Here is a 14,903-nt window from a genome sequence, read left to right as displayed (position 1 = left end):
TACTACACACATGAACACCAGTAGAACAGGTAGCCTACCCTCGCACAGCCGAGGCAGTACTACACACATGAACACCAGTAGAACAGGTAGCCTACCCTCGCACAGCCGAGGCAGTACTACACACATGAACACCAGTAGAACAGGTAGCCTACCCTCGCACAGCCGAGGCAGTACTACACACATGAACACCAGTAGAACAGGTAGCCTACCCTCGCACAGCCGAGGCAGTACTACACACATGAACACCAGTAGAACAGGTAGCCTACCCTCGCACAGCCGAGGCAGTACTACACACATGAACACCAGTAGAACAGGTAGCCTACCCTCGCACAGCCGAGGCAGTACTACACACATGAACACCAGTAGAACAGGTAGCCTACCCTCGCACAGCCGAGGCAGTACTACACACATGAACACCAGTAGAACAGGTAGCCTACCCTCGCACAGCCGAGGCAGTACTACACACATGAACACCAGTAGAACAGGTAGCCTACCCTCGCACAGCCGAGGCAGTACTACACACATGAACACCAGTAGAACAGGTAGCCTACCCTCGCACAGCCGAGGCAGTACTACACACATGAACACCAGTAGAACAGGTAGCCTACCCTCGCACAGCCGAGGCAGTACTACACACATGAACACCAGTAGAACAGGTAGCCTACCCTCGCACAGCCGAGGCAGTACTACACACATGAACACCAGTAGAACAGGTAGCCTACCCTCGCACAGCCGAGGCAGTACTACACACATGAACATTCATGAGCCATCCATAATTCACCAGCTTGGAGTCGTCGCAGATCATAACATAAAAAAAAACACAACTTTGCTGACATTAACGACATATATATAACAGTGTTTTGTCATTATTAAGCATTTAACAGTTGAACTAAAAAAAAAAAAAAAAAAGCCTGTATGAATCCTGGATCTCAGAGATGTCAGGAAATGCCCTGTCAGTGTTACTATGGCTACGTAACATGTCATGATGTTTCTCCATTGAAAACAGTTCTCATGGGCACACAAACCCTCAATAACGTAGGCCAATGTCACCGCAAAATCTAATTCTGCTAAACAAGAGAGTCGACTTTTACGGCCCACTGTCATTGCATACGGCCCGCTGTCATTGCATACGGCCCGCTGTCATTGCATACGGCCCGCTGTCATTGCATACGGCCCGCTGTCATTGCATACGGCCCGCTGTCATTGCATACGGCCCGCTGTCATTACATACGGCCCGCTGTCATTACATACGGCCCGCTGTCATTACATACGGCCCGCTGTCATTACATACGGCCCGCTGTCATTGCATACGGCCCACTGTCATTCAGAGGACTGGAGCGGAGGGCGACAGGTCGACCAGTCATTCAGAGGACTGGAGCGGAGGGTGACAGGTCGACCAGTCATTCAGAGGACTGGAGCGGAGGGTGACAGGTCGACCAGTCATTCAGAGGACTGGAGCGGAGGGTGACAGGTCGACCAGTCATTCAGAGGACTGGAGCGGAGGGTGACAGGTCGACCAGTCATTCAGAGGACTGGAGCGGAGGGTGACAGGTCGACCAGTCATTCAGAGCCCTGGAGTGGAGGGTGACAGGTCGACCAGTCATTCAGAGGACTGGAGCGGAGGGTGACAGGTCGACCAGTCATTCAGAGGACTGGAGCGGAGGGTGACAGGTCGACCAGTCATTCAGAGGACTGGAGCGGAGGGTGACAGGTCGACCAGTCATTCAGAGGACTGGAGGGTGACAGGTCGACCAGTCATTCAGAGGACTGGAGTGGAGGGTGACAGGTCGACCAGTCATTCAGAGGACTGGAGCGGAGGGTGACAGGTCGACCAGTCATTCAGAGCCCTGGAGTGGAGGGTGACAGGTCGACCAGTCATTCAGAGGACTGGAGTGGAGGGTGACAGGTCGACCAGTCATTCAGAGGACTGGAGCGGAGGGTGACAGGTCGACCAGTCATTCAGAGGACTGGAGCGGAGGGTGACAGGTCGACCAGTCATTCAGAGGACTGGAGGGTGACAGGTCGACCAGTCATTCAGAGGACTGGAGTGGAGGGTGACAGGTCGACCAGTCATTCAGAGGACTGGAGCGGAGGGTGACAGGTCGACCAGTCATTCAGAGGACTGGAGCGGAGGGTGACAGGTCGACCAGTCATTCAGAGGACTGGAGCGGAGGGTGACAGGTCGACCAGTCATTCAGAGGACTGGAGCGGAGGGTGACAGGTCGACCAGTCATTCAGAGGACTGGAGTGGAGGGTGACAGGTCGACCAGTCATTCAGAGGACTGGAGTGGAGGGTGACAGGTCGACCAGTCATTCAGAGGACTGGAGCGGAGGGTGACAGGTCGACCAGTCATTCAGAGGACTGGAGCGGAGGGTGACAGGTCGACCAGTCATTCAGAGGACTGGAGCGGAGGGTGACAGGTCGACCAGTCATTCAGAGGACTGGAGCGGAGGGTGACAGGTCGACCAGTCATTCAGAGGACTGGAGCGGAGGGTGACAGGTCGACCAGTCATTCAGAGGACTGGAGCGGAGGGTGACAGGTCGACCAGTCATTCAGAGGACTGGAGCGGAGGGTGACAGGTCGACCAGTCATTCAGAGCCCTGGAGTGGAGGGTGACAGGTCGACCAGTCATTCAGAGGACTGGAGGGTGACAGGTCGACCAGTCATTCAGAGGACTGGAGGGTGACAGGTCGACCAGTCATTCAGAGGACTGGAGGGTGACAGGTCGACCAGTCATTCAGAGGACTGGAGTGGAGGGTGACAGATGTAAGCTCACTGGCTGACCAGTCACACATCTCCCTTTAATATTGCTGGTCACCTCAGAAGAAAAAACTAATTCGTTTACAAAGAGAGATCATATTTGGGAAGTTTTAAGGCAACTGGTGATCAGCTGGAGCTGTAAAATCACACATTCACGAGTCCACTTCCATTATTTCTATAAACTACAGCGCCACCTAGTGGCAGACCACAGCTCCTGCCTCTCCATGCTAGTGCTCTGCAATACCTATCATCTCAAAAAGTACAGGTCAGTGTTTCCACTAGCGACTTACAGTGCACTAAAGTACAAAAACAACTATTGCTCATTAGCCTTAATAAAATTCTGCCTTTTAGAATGACTATAATGTGAATGACATCTACAAAAGAGGTTAGATAAACCTCCGTGCACCAGGTCAAGGAAAAAAAGGCAGCCATTTTAAGTGTTTGATATCTTTATTAAGCAGTTTTCGATCCAAATGACTTTTCAAAGTACTCGGCTATCTCATCTCTGAACACAGGGGTTGATATTCTGAGTACTGATACTGGAAGAGGAAATAAAACAATGGAATGTTGAATTTTTTTTTTTTTATGGTCACATTTGTCAAACATTTTTTCAATAATTAGATAGTTTTGCTGTTTTTTTTTTGTCCACTTTTGTACTTTTAATAACAAGGACTAGCTTAATCTTCTCTAGACCTGGCAGATTGTGTATTCATTTTTTGTAAAGAAATACTTTATTAATTTTGCGATGTTTTCAGAGTTTTCCGTTTTTCCCCCCCCCTTACGTTTACATTTTTTCCAACATTTTCTTCGGTGAAGCAAGTTAAAGATGACCGTCTCTGAAACAAAAACACACACGTTAACATTAGTAAGCATACTTAACATTGATGTAACACTTTAAAAAAACAGCTTAAATAATACAACATTTACATTCTTAAAAAAAAAAAAATGGAGTTGTTACCGGGTTTTTAGCTGGGGACTCCAGCAGGGTTGGTGGGCTTCTGGGCGGACTCCTTGGCCTGGTGAGCCTGCAGCACGGCAACAGCTTCATCCACCTTGGAGCGGAGAGACTCGGGAGACTCCAGCATGTGGAGCAGCTCAGAGTTATCTATCTCCAACAGCATGCCAGTGATCTTTCCAGCCAGGCTGGGGTGCATGTTCTGGATGAGGGGGAATAGACGCTCACCTGGAGAATGAGGAGGAGGAGAGGAGAGGAGGGGAAAGGTCATCAGTTTGGCCAATAAATGCTCCTTCAGTGTTCATGATGGAAAAGTTGGGCTCTTGTCTCAGTAAAAAAATTAAAAAAATAAGAATCACTGAAATTCATATGTTCAGACATTTGACTTAAAACATCATTGACAAAGAGCACATAAAAACGTTTGATCGTCTTTTAAAAAGCTGCAAACGGTAACTTTTTTGGGGGGGCGACCAGAGCAAATTCACATAGAAATGGGTGTTATAGATCTGTCATTCTCATCGAAAGCCAGTCTAAGAGGTAGATATGTTCTATGTCGTTATTTCTATACTTCCTGTTCTTACGTTTTTTTTGTATTTTTTATTGTTGCTTATTTTACTTTCGGTTTTGTGCACAAGCTTCAAATAACTGAAAACGCAATATTTTGGGTTATTGAAAAGATATTTCACAGCGGTTTAAACGATACAATGATCCTCTACACGATGACTGCTTATTTAAAAATCACATAAATCGAAGTTTGTCAAACTATTTGAATTTTAACAACCAAGGAAATGGCAGGAGAACTCAACAGACGAATATCAGCCAAATCCACAACACTGCCTGGATAAGTAACATTGTAGAACACCATCATTCCACTATTACTACAGATATATTACGGACATTTTCCTGACATTACAATACAGAAAAAGCAACCTTTAACTGAAGGAGAACGGAGAACGGAAGGCCAGTAAAGAGAGAGAGAAACGACCAGGAGAACGGAAGGCCAGTAAAGAGAGAGAGAAACGACCAGGAGAACGGAGAACGGAAGGCCAGTAAAGAGAGAGAGAAACGACCAGGAGAACGGAGAACGGAAGGCCAGTAAAGAGAGAGAGAAGCGACCAGGAGAACGGAAGGCCAGTAAAGAGAGAGAGAAACGACCAGGAGAACGGAAGGCCAGTAAAGAGAGAGAGAAACGACCAGGAGAACGGAGAACGGAAGGCCAGTAAAGAGAGAGAGAAACGACCAGGAGAACGGAAGGCCAGTAAAGAGAGAGAGAAGCGACCAGGAGACGGAGAACGGAAGGCCAGTAAAGAGAGAGAGAAGCGACCAGGAGACGGAGAACGGAAGGCCAGTAAAGAGAGAGAGAAACGACCAGGAGACGGAGAACGGAAGGCCAGTAAAGAGAGAGAGAAGCGACCAGGAGAACGGAGAACGGAAGGCCAGTAAAGAGAGAGAGAAGCGACCAGGAGAACGGAGAACGGAAGGCCAGTAAAGAGAGAGAGAAGCGACCAGGAGAACGGAAGGCCAGTAAAGAGAGAGAGAAGCGACCAGGAGAACGGAGAACGGAAGGCCAGTAAAGAGAGAGAGAGAGCGACCAGGAGAACGGAAGGCCAGTAAAGAGAGAGAGAAACGACCAGGAGAACGGAGAACGGAAGGCCAGTAAAGAGAGAGAGAAGCGACCAGGAGAACGGAGAACGGAAGGCCAGTAAAGAGAGAGAGAAGCGACCAGGAGACGGAGAACGGAAGGCCAGTAAAGAGAGAGAGAAGCGACCAGGAGAACGGAAGGCCAGTAAAGAGAGAGAGAAACGACCAGGAGAACGGAAGGCCAGTAAAGAGAGAGAGAAGCGACCAGGAGACGGAGAACGGAAGGCCAGTAAAGAGAGAGAGAAACGACCAGGAGAACGGAGAACGGAAGGCCAGTAAAGAGAGAGAGAAACGACCAGGAGAACGGAGAACGGAAGGCCAGTAAAGAGAGAGAGAAACGACCAGGAGAACGGAAGGCCAGTAAAGAGAGAGAGAAACGACCAGGAGAACGGAAGGCCAGTAAAGAGAGAGAGAAGCGACCAGGAGAACGGAAGGCCAGTAAAGAGAGAGAGAAACGACCAGGAGAACGGAAGGCCAGTAAAGAGAGAGAGAAGCGACCAGGAGAACGGAAGGCCAGTAAAGAGAGAGAGAAGCGACCAGGAGAACGGAGAACGGAAGGCCAGTAAAGAGAGAGAGAAGCGACCAGGAGACTCACCCAACATTTGCTTCTGTTCCTGAGGAGGAGCAGCTGCCAGCATGGAGGCCGTCAGAGGCTCCTGTCCCTGGACATGGACAGCAGGCTGCTGCATGGGCACCTGGGGCTGGCTAGCCATGTGCTGCTGGGGGTTCCTCACACCCGCTGCGTACTTGTACTGGGGCATCCTCACTGGGGCTGCAGCAGCCGCCGCTCCGGTAGGACGCTGGCCCAGGGCCTGGGTGGCTGGAGAGAGAGAGAAGAGAGAGAAGAGAGAGAGAGAAGAGAAAGAAGAGAGGAGAGAAAGAGAGCGAGAAAGAGAGGAGGAAGTCAGTCAACATCCAAGAGACAGATTCATTTATTTCGAGACATAGTGAGCGTACAAAACATTAATCCGTCAGGACGTGGACTTTATAAGGTGTAGAAAGCGTTCCACAGGACTCCAATGCTTCCCCACAGTTGTGTCAAGTTGGCTGGATGTCCTTTGGGTGGTGGAACATTCTTGATACACACAGGAAACGGTTGAGCGTGGAAAAACCCCAGCAGCGTTGCAGTTCTTGACACAAACCAGTGCCGCCTGGCACCTACTACCAAACCCCGTTTAAAGGCTCTTAAATCTTTAGTCTTGCTCATTCACCCTCTGAATGGCAGACAAACACAATCCATGTCTCAAGGCTTAAATCCTTTTAACAGAACAGTATAAAAATCGGGTTAAATGGTAGCAAAATGAAAGGTGGTTGTGAAAATTAAATTAAATTTAAAAAAAAAAAAAAAGGTATACGCAGGGCAGGGTGACCAGTTAAACTCACCCATTCTCTGGCCGGCCATCATCCGGGGCACCTGGGAGGACGAGGGCCTCATGGCACCAAAGGTCTGCGGCCTGGGGGCGGACGGACGCATGGCATTGGGCATGTTCTGGAAGTCTGAAAACAGAAGGGAACGATTAAAAACGTCAAACAACTTCCTGGATGGAGAATCGAGTGTTCTTCTCTAATCCGGAATGAAAATTGTTGACTTAAAAAAAAAAAATGGTAGTTTATGTTATTATTTACGTTGTGGTCGGACACCCTGGGTGGCCCAGCGTGGGCCTGGTCTCAGCTGAGCCAGCTGATTGGTGGAGTAGTAGGCAGCGCGGTTCTGAGTCTGTGGGATGGCGGCCATGAAGTAACCAGAGGGAGGGGCAGGCTGGTAAGGGTTGAGGACTGGGTTGGGTACGGGCCGGACGGTGGCCATCCTCTGCATGTACTGGTTGGTGAGGTGAGCCTGCCGCTCCTCTTTCCTCTGAGCCAGCGCCACGTACAGCGGCTTGGTGGCCACGATACGGCCGTTCATCTCCGTCACGGCCTTGGTGGCCTCCTCCGGCGAGGAGAAGCACACAAAGCCGAACCCCTTGCTGCGACCGCCCTCCATCATCACCTAGAGAGAGAAGATTATGAACCACAAAAAAAAATTACATGGGGCTGTAGACACACTGAGACGGGGGCAACAAGCGAACCACAACCACGACTGTAATGGTTTCAATCAGAGGGTGGATGTCGACTTAGGAAGGTTCTAGAAGAAAAATGAAGAAAAAAAAACTCACACCTATAAAAAAAAAGGCGAGGTGCTGGCTAGCGGAGTAGAAAACGTGAAAATAAGGAAGAACCGCAAACCATCTCGGAGCTCAGATGCAAAAATGTAAATATCCAACGTTTCAACAGCCAAACTGTCTTCATCAGGATACCCTGTCGAAACATTGGATATTACAATTTTTTTTTTTTTGTTGTTGTTTGGCATCTGAGCTCCTAGATAGTGTGCGGTCCTTCCTTATTTTCGACTTCGGAAAGGTTACCTTGGCGCTGGTGATGGTACCGAAGGGAGAGAACTCCTTCCTCAGACGCTCATCGTCGAGGCCATCGTCCAGATTCTTGACGTACAGGTTGACCCCTTGGTACCGGGTCATACGATCCTGTTTCATCTGTTCGAATTTGCGTTTTAACTCCGTCTGGCGCTCTCCTTTCTTCTGGGCGCGGCCAACGTAGACCTGACGGCCGTTAAAATCCTTCCCGTTCATCTCATCTACAGCCTGGTGAAGATAGAGGTGGTCCCGTTGAGGTCATAATAAATAAATTTTTAAAAAAAAATCGCTATCTTCCATGACACTTAGCTCTTATTTAACACCCAAATCGTGAGAATAAGGAAATGTACGGCCCAAACTCACCCTCTGAGCATCCTCGTGCCTCTCAAAGCTGACGAAGCCGAACCCTCTGGACTTCCCGCCGTCGTCCGTCATCACCCTGATGCTCAGGGCCGGTCCTGGAACAATAGAGTCCAACACAAAAAAACGACATCAAATTCTAATTCTACGGAAACCGACGTTTTACTACGAGAGGAGAAACTAAATCGACAATCCTGGGCTAGATTCATTATAGTGCAGTGACAAAACATTTGTTATTAGGACATAAAAAAAATCAGGTAGGTTCCTCCCTGCTTGGTGCTGTTTGCTTCCTAATGAACACATCCCTGGAGGGGGGGGATGTAATACACAACAAAACGTGGTCGACACTTACCATATTTCCCAAACAGCTCCCTCAGCTTCTCATCATCCATATCCTCGCCAAAGTTCTTGATGTACACATTGGTGAACTCTCTGGCTCTGGCTCCAAGCTCAGCCTCACGTTCTTTGCGGGATTTGAAGCGTCCGACGAACCTATTTTTATGTTAATAAAAATAATATTGTTAGTTGAATAATGTGTTGAAAGGGATACCAGTTCTGTAAGGAGGGGGGACAGAAACATGAGCTTGGTAATGTTTGTTACCACCATTTTGACTAAAACCCCAGGGAAGAGTTTGATAAAACGGTGAGTAGAGAAGCACAAGGCTACAGAGCAACAGCTCTATATTAGTTCACACTTGAAGAAAAATAAAAACGGAGTTAGTAAGATTAAAGTTAGAACTCACACGTAAACAAATCCTGCTTTTTAAATTTAACCTTAAAACCAGTTGAAATTAAAAAAATAAAAACGTGTTCACATTTACAACTCAAGTTACATTTCCTGTACGGTTGAGTTAATGTTGCAATTTTAACGCTAATGGACAGCTGACTAGGTATCTCTCCCCCCTTCATCTATTATTGACTAGGACCGATCACACTTACACTTTTCTGTCATTGAGCAGCATGCCGTTCATTTTCTCAATGGCTCTTTCAGCAGCTTCCTGGGTCTCAAAGTGCACAAAGCCATACCCCTTTGAGCCATTCTCATCACAAACCACCTTGGAGAAAGGACATTGGAGAGCACAGGCAGTGGGTTTTTAAAATAAAAAACCCAACATCATGCATACCAAACAACAAACTCAAAATTCAACACACATTTCAATCAACACTGCTGCCATTTATTTTTTTGGAAGGGGGGGGGACATGCTGAACAACAGAGCATATGGCAGCAACACACAGCCAGAAGCGTCTCTCTCAGCGCTACCTTGCACGATAGGATGTTTCCGAAAGCTGAGAAGGTGTCGTAGAGGGCCTTGTTGTCAATAGACTTGTCCAAGTTCTTGATGAAAATGTTGCCCACTCCGCTCTTCCTCAGCGAAGGGTCACGCTGAGACCACATGATACGCAGAGGTCTCCCTTTGATGACGTCGAAGTTCATGGTGTCCAGGGCACGTTCAGCTAGAAACATATCAGATTAAAATGTTGTTTTAGGAAACTGCTACATTGTATGTGTGGTGTGGGAGAGAATAAGATATATTTTAGCGGTGATGCGGCCGATACTCCCCAAATTAAATTATTGAACCCAACACTACAGCAAATTAGGCCACTGAAAAGAGACTCGTTGGCCTACGTAGCTTTGCTAAACTGAAACCAGGTCTATGAAATGGAAACGCATGAATAAGTACTAGACTAGATGTTATTCATCACCCCGGCTTGACATTTTTAATTATTTTTTTGGTGCAACGTGAACGTGCGAGCCACGATATATATATATATATATATATATATGTTTTACTATTGCATCCATATCATTACGATTAAAAACGACTTCTTATATATCAAAATAAATCGATCAATAGTTACCATCGGCTGGTTGTTGGAAATTAACGTAGGCATATCCTAGAGATCGACGTGTGATCATGTCCCTGCAGACCCGAATGGAGAGGATAGGCCCGGCGGGGCTGAACTTCTCGTACAGCATGGCCTCGGTGATGTCCTGGTGCAGGTCGCCGACGTACAGGGAAGCCATCGGGTAACTCGGTGCGCTTGGATTCATATCTACTACTTTTGGACCGTGTTGTTTTTTTTAAATGTTTTTAAAAAATACGGGAGGGTTAATTAAAATACGTTACGTTGTCAGGTTAACGTCTACGATATGGTGTCTTATGACACCGAAGATTTGTTATTTGTTAAACAACAAAAAAATAAATGTTTTTTTGGAGGGACGTTAACTACTTCGCACTTAGGCCCCGAAAAAAGCAATGCGGGCCGGCTAGCTAATTCTGCTACCTAGTTACTAGCAAGCTAACGTTAGCTTCTGAGGAAATTATTTTCGAACAAAGTTGCTATTAGCTACAATATTCTTAAAACGACCGACTAGTTAACGTTACAATAACAACAGATTGCGATATCGACCCAGAAAAAAAGAACCCTGCTTTAAAAAAAAATACAAATAATAATAATTCTCAAGTTAGCTAGCTAGCTAATCAGTATGAAATCACCCACGCCTTCAACAATGTTATCAAAGGGGAGCAACAAAAAAAAGGCCTTCTCTTCGAAATCTCGTCCTAATTTTCGACGGGTTACTTTGTTAGTCCTGCTTCACCGAGATGTATTTTTTTTATTTTCTTACAAAAATATTCTTCCCTGTGTGTGGTTTTTAATTTTTTTATATTTTTTTGGTTTTTTGATAATAAAATGTGTGCCGAGGCAAGCTCCGGTACACACTCTAGCGTAGCTACGCAGAAGGGAATGAAAAGGTGGTCATGTGGTGCGGAAACCCCCCTTAAAAACACAAAATCTCGCCTGTCCTCTCGTTGGTTGCGTCATCTGATCCAATCAACACGAGATCTTGTGAAATCAATACCTCTTATGATCAATACACTGTTTTTTTTTTTTTTTTACATTTAAATATTATTTTTTTAATTCAATTCTACCAAAATACTATTCCTTGATTTTATTGCTCTTAATTGCTGCTCTCAAATTTCTGCTATCAGCAAATGCAACACAGCTATTGGGTCTTTTGAGGTTATACAAGCTCACCCTACGGTTTTTTATATCTATAACAAAGGGGGAAATAACAGGGGGAAAAGCAGCATTCACAGGTTCCTGTCTTCAGGTTCAAGATAGATACGTGGTTATCACAGATAGTAGTAACTCATGAGCAAGGTGGCTGGGCTGGGTGAATACCCACATTTTCTTCCCGATAATAATGAAGATAATACATAGAAAACGCATACACATGTAATGTAAAAACACACAAAATACATTGTTTTGCATGTAGGCTTTGGATTGAACTGAGTGACAAACCCGCCAATTTGGCTGGTAATAACAGACATTATATCAGCCAAACTCTACCAGCATTCGGCTGGTGTTAATTTCCCTCCCTGCTGATGAGGGCGTCAGTCTGGTTAAACGTGCAGATGCTGTAGGTTTGAGTCATAAAGACATTTGCAGTATGCATGCAGTAGCTGTTTTAGATCATATGTTTTATATAACTAACCCAGGACAGATCAAATCTTGTCCAAATGGGAGCAAATTAATCATAGAGGGGCAGAGAGGAGGTGGGCAGAGAGGAGGTGGGCAGAGAGGAGGGCAGAGAGGAGGTGGGCAGAGAGGAGGTGGGCAGAGAGGAGGTGGGCAGAGAGGAGGTGGGCAGAGCCAAGCAAGAGCTATTGAGATTCTATTGGTGCGTTCAAGCATTTATTTGCATATTTCCGTTAGGGAACGCCTACTCTGTGAAGTGCCCATGTGTAAGAAAAAAACTAATTTCTCGTTTGCGCTTCTAAACAACACCATTCAACAACAACAACAACAACAACCTTTGGCTAAAGGTTAAAGTCTACAAAACGCAGTGCACTTTGTTATTGATTCTAGTTTTGGAAACAGAAAACTATATGGAGTTCAAATGTTTCATAGATGAGAAAATGAGCAGAATGTCGGCATAAATTCATTTCGTTCCATGTTCTCCCACTGCCGGCCACTGGACTTCCTCTCATTACCATATTTGGTAGTGAGTGGAAACGCCAACCAGATGCTTCACATTTATACTTCCGGCAAAATATATGGCTCATTGTTCCGTGGTTTTAGTTGTTTTAGTGTTGTAATGTTGTTGTAATGTTGTTTTAATGTTGTTTTAATGTTGTAATGTTTTTTAAATGTTGTTTTAATGTTGTAATGTTTTTTTAATGTTTTAATGTTGTTTTAGTGTTGTAATGTTGTTTTAATGTTGTTGTAATGTTGTTGTAATGTTGTTTTAGTGTTGTTTTAGTGTTGTAATGTTTTTTAAATGTTGTAATGTTGTTTTAATGTTGTTTTAATGTTTTAATGTTGTTTTAATGTTGTAATGTTGTTTTAGTGTTTTTTAAATGTTGTTTTAGTGTTGTTTTAGTGTTGTTTTAATGTTGTTTTAGTGTTGTAATGTTTTTTAAATGTTGTTTTAATGTTGTTTTAATGTTTTAATGTTGTTTTAATGTTGTTTTAGTGTTGTAATGTTGTTTTAATGTTGTTTTAATGTTGTAATGTTTTTTCTTCCCCACAGTAGAGTTGGATCTGTTCAAGGACACCGTCAGCCTGCTCCTTCCTCTCACAACCACCAGGGGGAGCAGTCAGTAGGAGAAAATAATAGAATCAATTACTAGCCATAGCTGTCTGAGCCCAAACCTGGACCTGCTTCAGTGTATTTCTGTGGTGGTTGAAAACTGTGATTTGGACCTCAAATGAGTCCGTAGCCTGGTGTATTTGGGACAAAACTCTGTCTAAGAATACCTGTTTTTCACCCTAAATCCTCGTTCTGAATATACCAGACCACAAATCCAGGTGTGTATGCTAACCACATGTACGACTCCTGCTGTGGTCCATTGGGGTCCCAATTGTTTTCAGTCTCTCCTGACAGACGAGTTTTGGTTCCCGGGTGTGGAAAATGACTATTGTTTTACCCCAGTGGGAGGTGTGTTTGGGTTTAGGATCTATACATAAGGTTAATAAAACCCCAGGGGTTTTTCACACGTCTCCCCAGTGATCCAGTCTCACTGATGAGGGGTAGTTATGGCAACAATAGTCTGTTTCACTCTCAGAGACACTGAGGAGTCCATGGGGAGGGTTCTAATGAGATACTGAGGAACCCATGGGAGGGGGTTCTAATGAGACACTGAGGAGCCCATGGGAGGGGGTTCTAATGAGACACTGAGGAACCCATGGGAGGGTTCTAATGAGACACTGAGGAGCCCATGGGAGGGTTCTAATGAGATACTGAGGAACCCATGGGAGGGTTCTAATGAGACACTGAGGAGCCCATGGGAGGGTTCTAATGAGACACTGAGGAACCCATGGGAGGGTTCTAATGAGACACTGAGGAACCCATGGGAGGGTTCTAATGAGACACTGAGGAGCCCATGGGAGGGTTCTATTGAGACACTGAGGAACCCACGGGAGGGTTCTAATGAGATACTGAGGAACCCATGGGAGGGTTCTAATGAGACACTGAGGAACCCATGGGAGGGTTCTAATGAGACACTGAGGAGCCCATGGGAGGGTTCTAATGAGACATTGAGGAACCCATGGGGAGGGTTCTAACGAGACACTGAGGAGCCCATGGGAGGGGTTCTAATGAGACACTGAGGAGCCCATGGGAGGGTTCTAATGAGATACTGAGGAACCCATGGGAGGGTTCTAATGAGACACTGAGGAGCCCATGGGAGGGTTCTAATGAGACACTGAGGAGCCCATGGGAGGGTTCTAATGAGACACTGAGGAGCCCATGGGGAGGTTTCTAATGAGACACTGAGGAGCCCATGGGAGGGTTCTAATGAGACACTGAGGAACCCATGGGAGGGTTCTAATGAGACACTGAGGAGCCCATGGGAGGGGTTCTAATGAGACACTGAGGAGCCCATGGGAGGGTTCTAATGAGACACTGAGGAGCCCATGGGAGGGTTCTAATGAGACACTGAGGAGCCCATGGGAGGGTTCTAATGAGACACTGAGGAACCCATGGGAGGGTTCTAATGAGATACTGAGGAACCCATGGGGGGGTTCTAATGAGATACTGAGGAGCCCATGGGAGGGTTCTAATGAGATACTGAGGATCCCATGGGAGGGTTCTAATGAGACACTGAGGAGCCCATGGGAGCGTTCTAATGAGACACTGAGGAGTCCATGGGAGGGTTCTAATGAGACACTGAGGAACCCATGGGAGGGGGTTCTAATGAGATACTGAGGAACCCATGGGAGGGTTCTAATGAGACACTGAGGAACCCACGGGAGGGTTCTAATGAGACACTGAGGAACCCATGGGAGGGTTCTAATGAGACACTGAGGAACCCATGGGAGGGGTTCTAATGAGACACTGAGGAACCCATGGGAGGGTTCTAATGAGACACTGAGGAGCCCATGGGAGGGTTCTAATGAGACACTGAGGAACCCATGGGAGGGTTCTAATGAGACACTGAGGAGTCCATGGGAGGGTTCTAATGAGACACTGAGGACCCATGGGAGGGTTCTAATGAGACACTGAGGAACCCATGGGAGGGTTCTAATGAGACACTGAGGACCCATGGGAGGGTTCTAATGAGATACTGAGGAACCCATGGGAGGGTTCTAATGAGACACTGAGGAGCCCATGGGAGGGTTCTAATGAGACACTGAGGACCCATGGGAGGGTTCTAATGACGACACTGAGTAACCCATGGGAGGGTTCTAATGAGACACTGAGGAATCCCATGGGAGGGTTCTAATGAGACACTGAGATAATGGCCCTCAAGCTGAGGGTTCTAATGA

The 14,903-nt window shown here is 46.4% G+C and overlaps 1 protein-coding gene and 1 non-coding gene across 3 annotated transcripts; both read right to left on the bottom strand.

Moving 5' to 3' along the window:
- Positions 1-3,193: 3,193 nt before the first annotated feature.
- On the bottom strand, positions 3,194-10,871 carry LOC106593394 (polyadenylate-binding protein 1A). 2 transcript variants are annotated; one of them, XM_045712142.1, is made up of 11 exons: positions 9,990-10,871; positions 9,391-9,584; positions 9,069-9,184; positions 8,482-8,621; positions 8,133-8,233; positions 7,764-7,997; positions 6,985-7,348; positions 6,742-6,855; positions 5,954-6,178; positions 3,721-3,945; positions 3,194-3,598 (listed from the first exon to the last, which is right to left on the bottom strand). In XM_045712142.1, exons 1-10 carry the CDS (start codon positions 10,180-10,182, stop codon positions 3,728-3,730), a joined length of 1,899 nt encoding a protein of 632 aa, XP_045568098.1. In that variant the 5' UTR covers positions 10,183-10,871; the 3' UTR covers positions 3,194-3,598; positions 3,721-3,727. The 2 variants fall into 2 exon arrangements, with proteins under 2 accessions (XP_045568098.1, XP_045568099.1); XM_045712143.1 differs by having other exon boundaries at positions 8,133-8,227.
- Positions 4,038-4,125, bottom strand: LOC123732827 (small nucleolar RNA SNORD72). Its single transcript, XR_006763428.1, has one exon. It is a non-coding gene; the product is annotated as a small nucleolar RNA SNORD72 (small nucleolar RNA).
- Positions 10,872-14,903: the final 4,032 nt, after the last annotated feature.

Source organism: Salmo salar, unplaced genomic scaffold (genome assembly GCF_905237065.1).
Source record: "Salmo salar unplaced genomic scaffold, Ssal_v3.1, whole genome shotgun sequence".
In the NCBI taxonomy this organism is placed as follows: domain Eukaryota; kingdom Metazoa; phylum Chordata; class Actinopteri; order Salmoniformes; family Salmonidae; genus Salmo; species Salmo salar.
This window is presented reverse-complemented; position numbering and strand designations above follow the sequence as displayed.

What these genes read in the sequence shown, in the direction of transcription:
- LOC106593394 (XM_045712142.1), bottom strand. Translation starts at nt 10,182, where the DNA reads ATGAATCCAAGCGCACCGAGTTACCCGATGGCTTCCCTGTACGTCGGC. An exon ending in GAAACATCCTATCGTGCAAG is followed by an intron (nt 9,185 to 9,390) that starts GTAGCGCTGAGA and finishes CCTTTCTCCAAG; the next exon opens with GTGGTTTGTGATGAGAATGG. An exon ending in GATGGCCGGCCAGAGAATGG is followed by an intron (nt 6,179 to 6,741) that starts GTGAGTTTAACT and finishes CTCTCTCTCCAG; the next exon opens with CCACCCAGGCCCTGGGCCAG.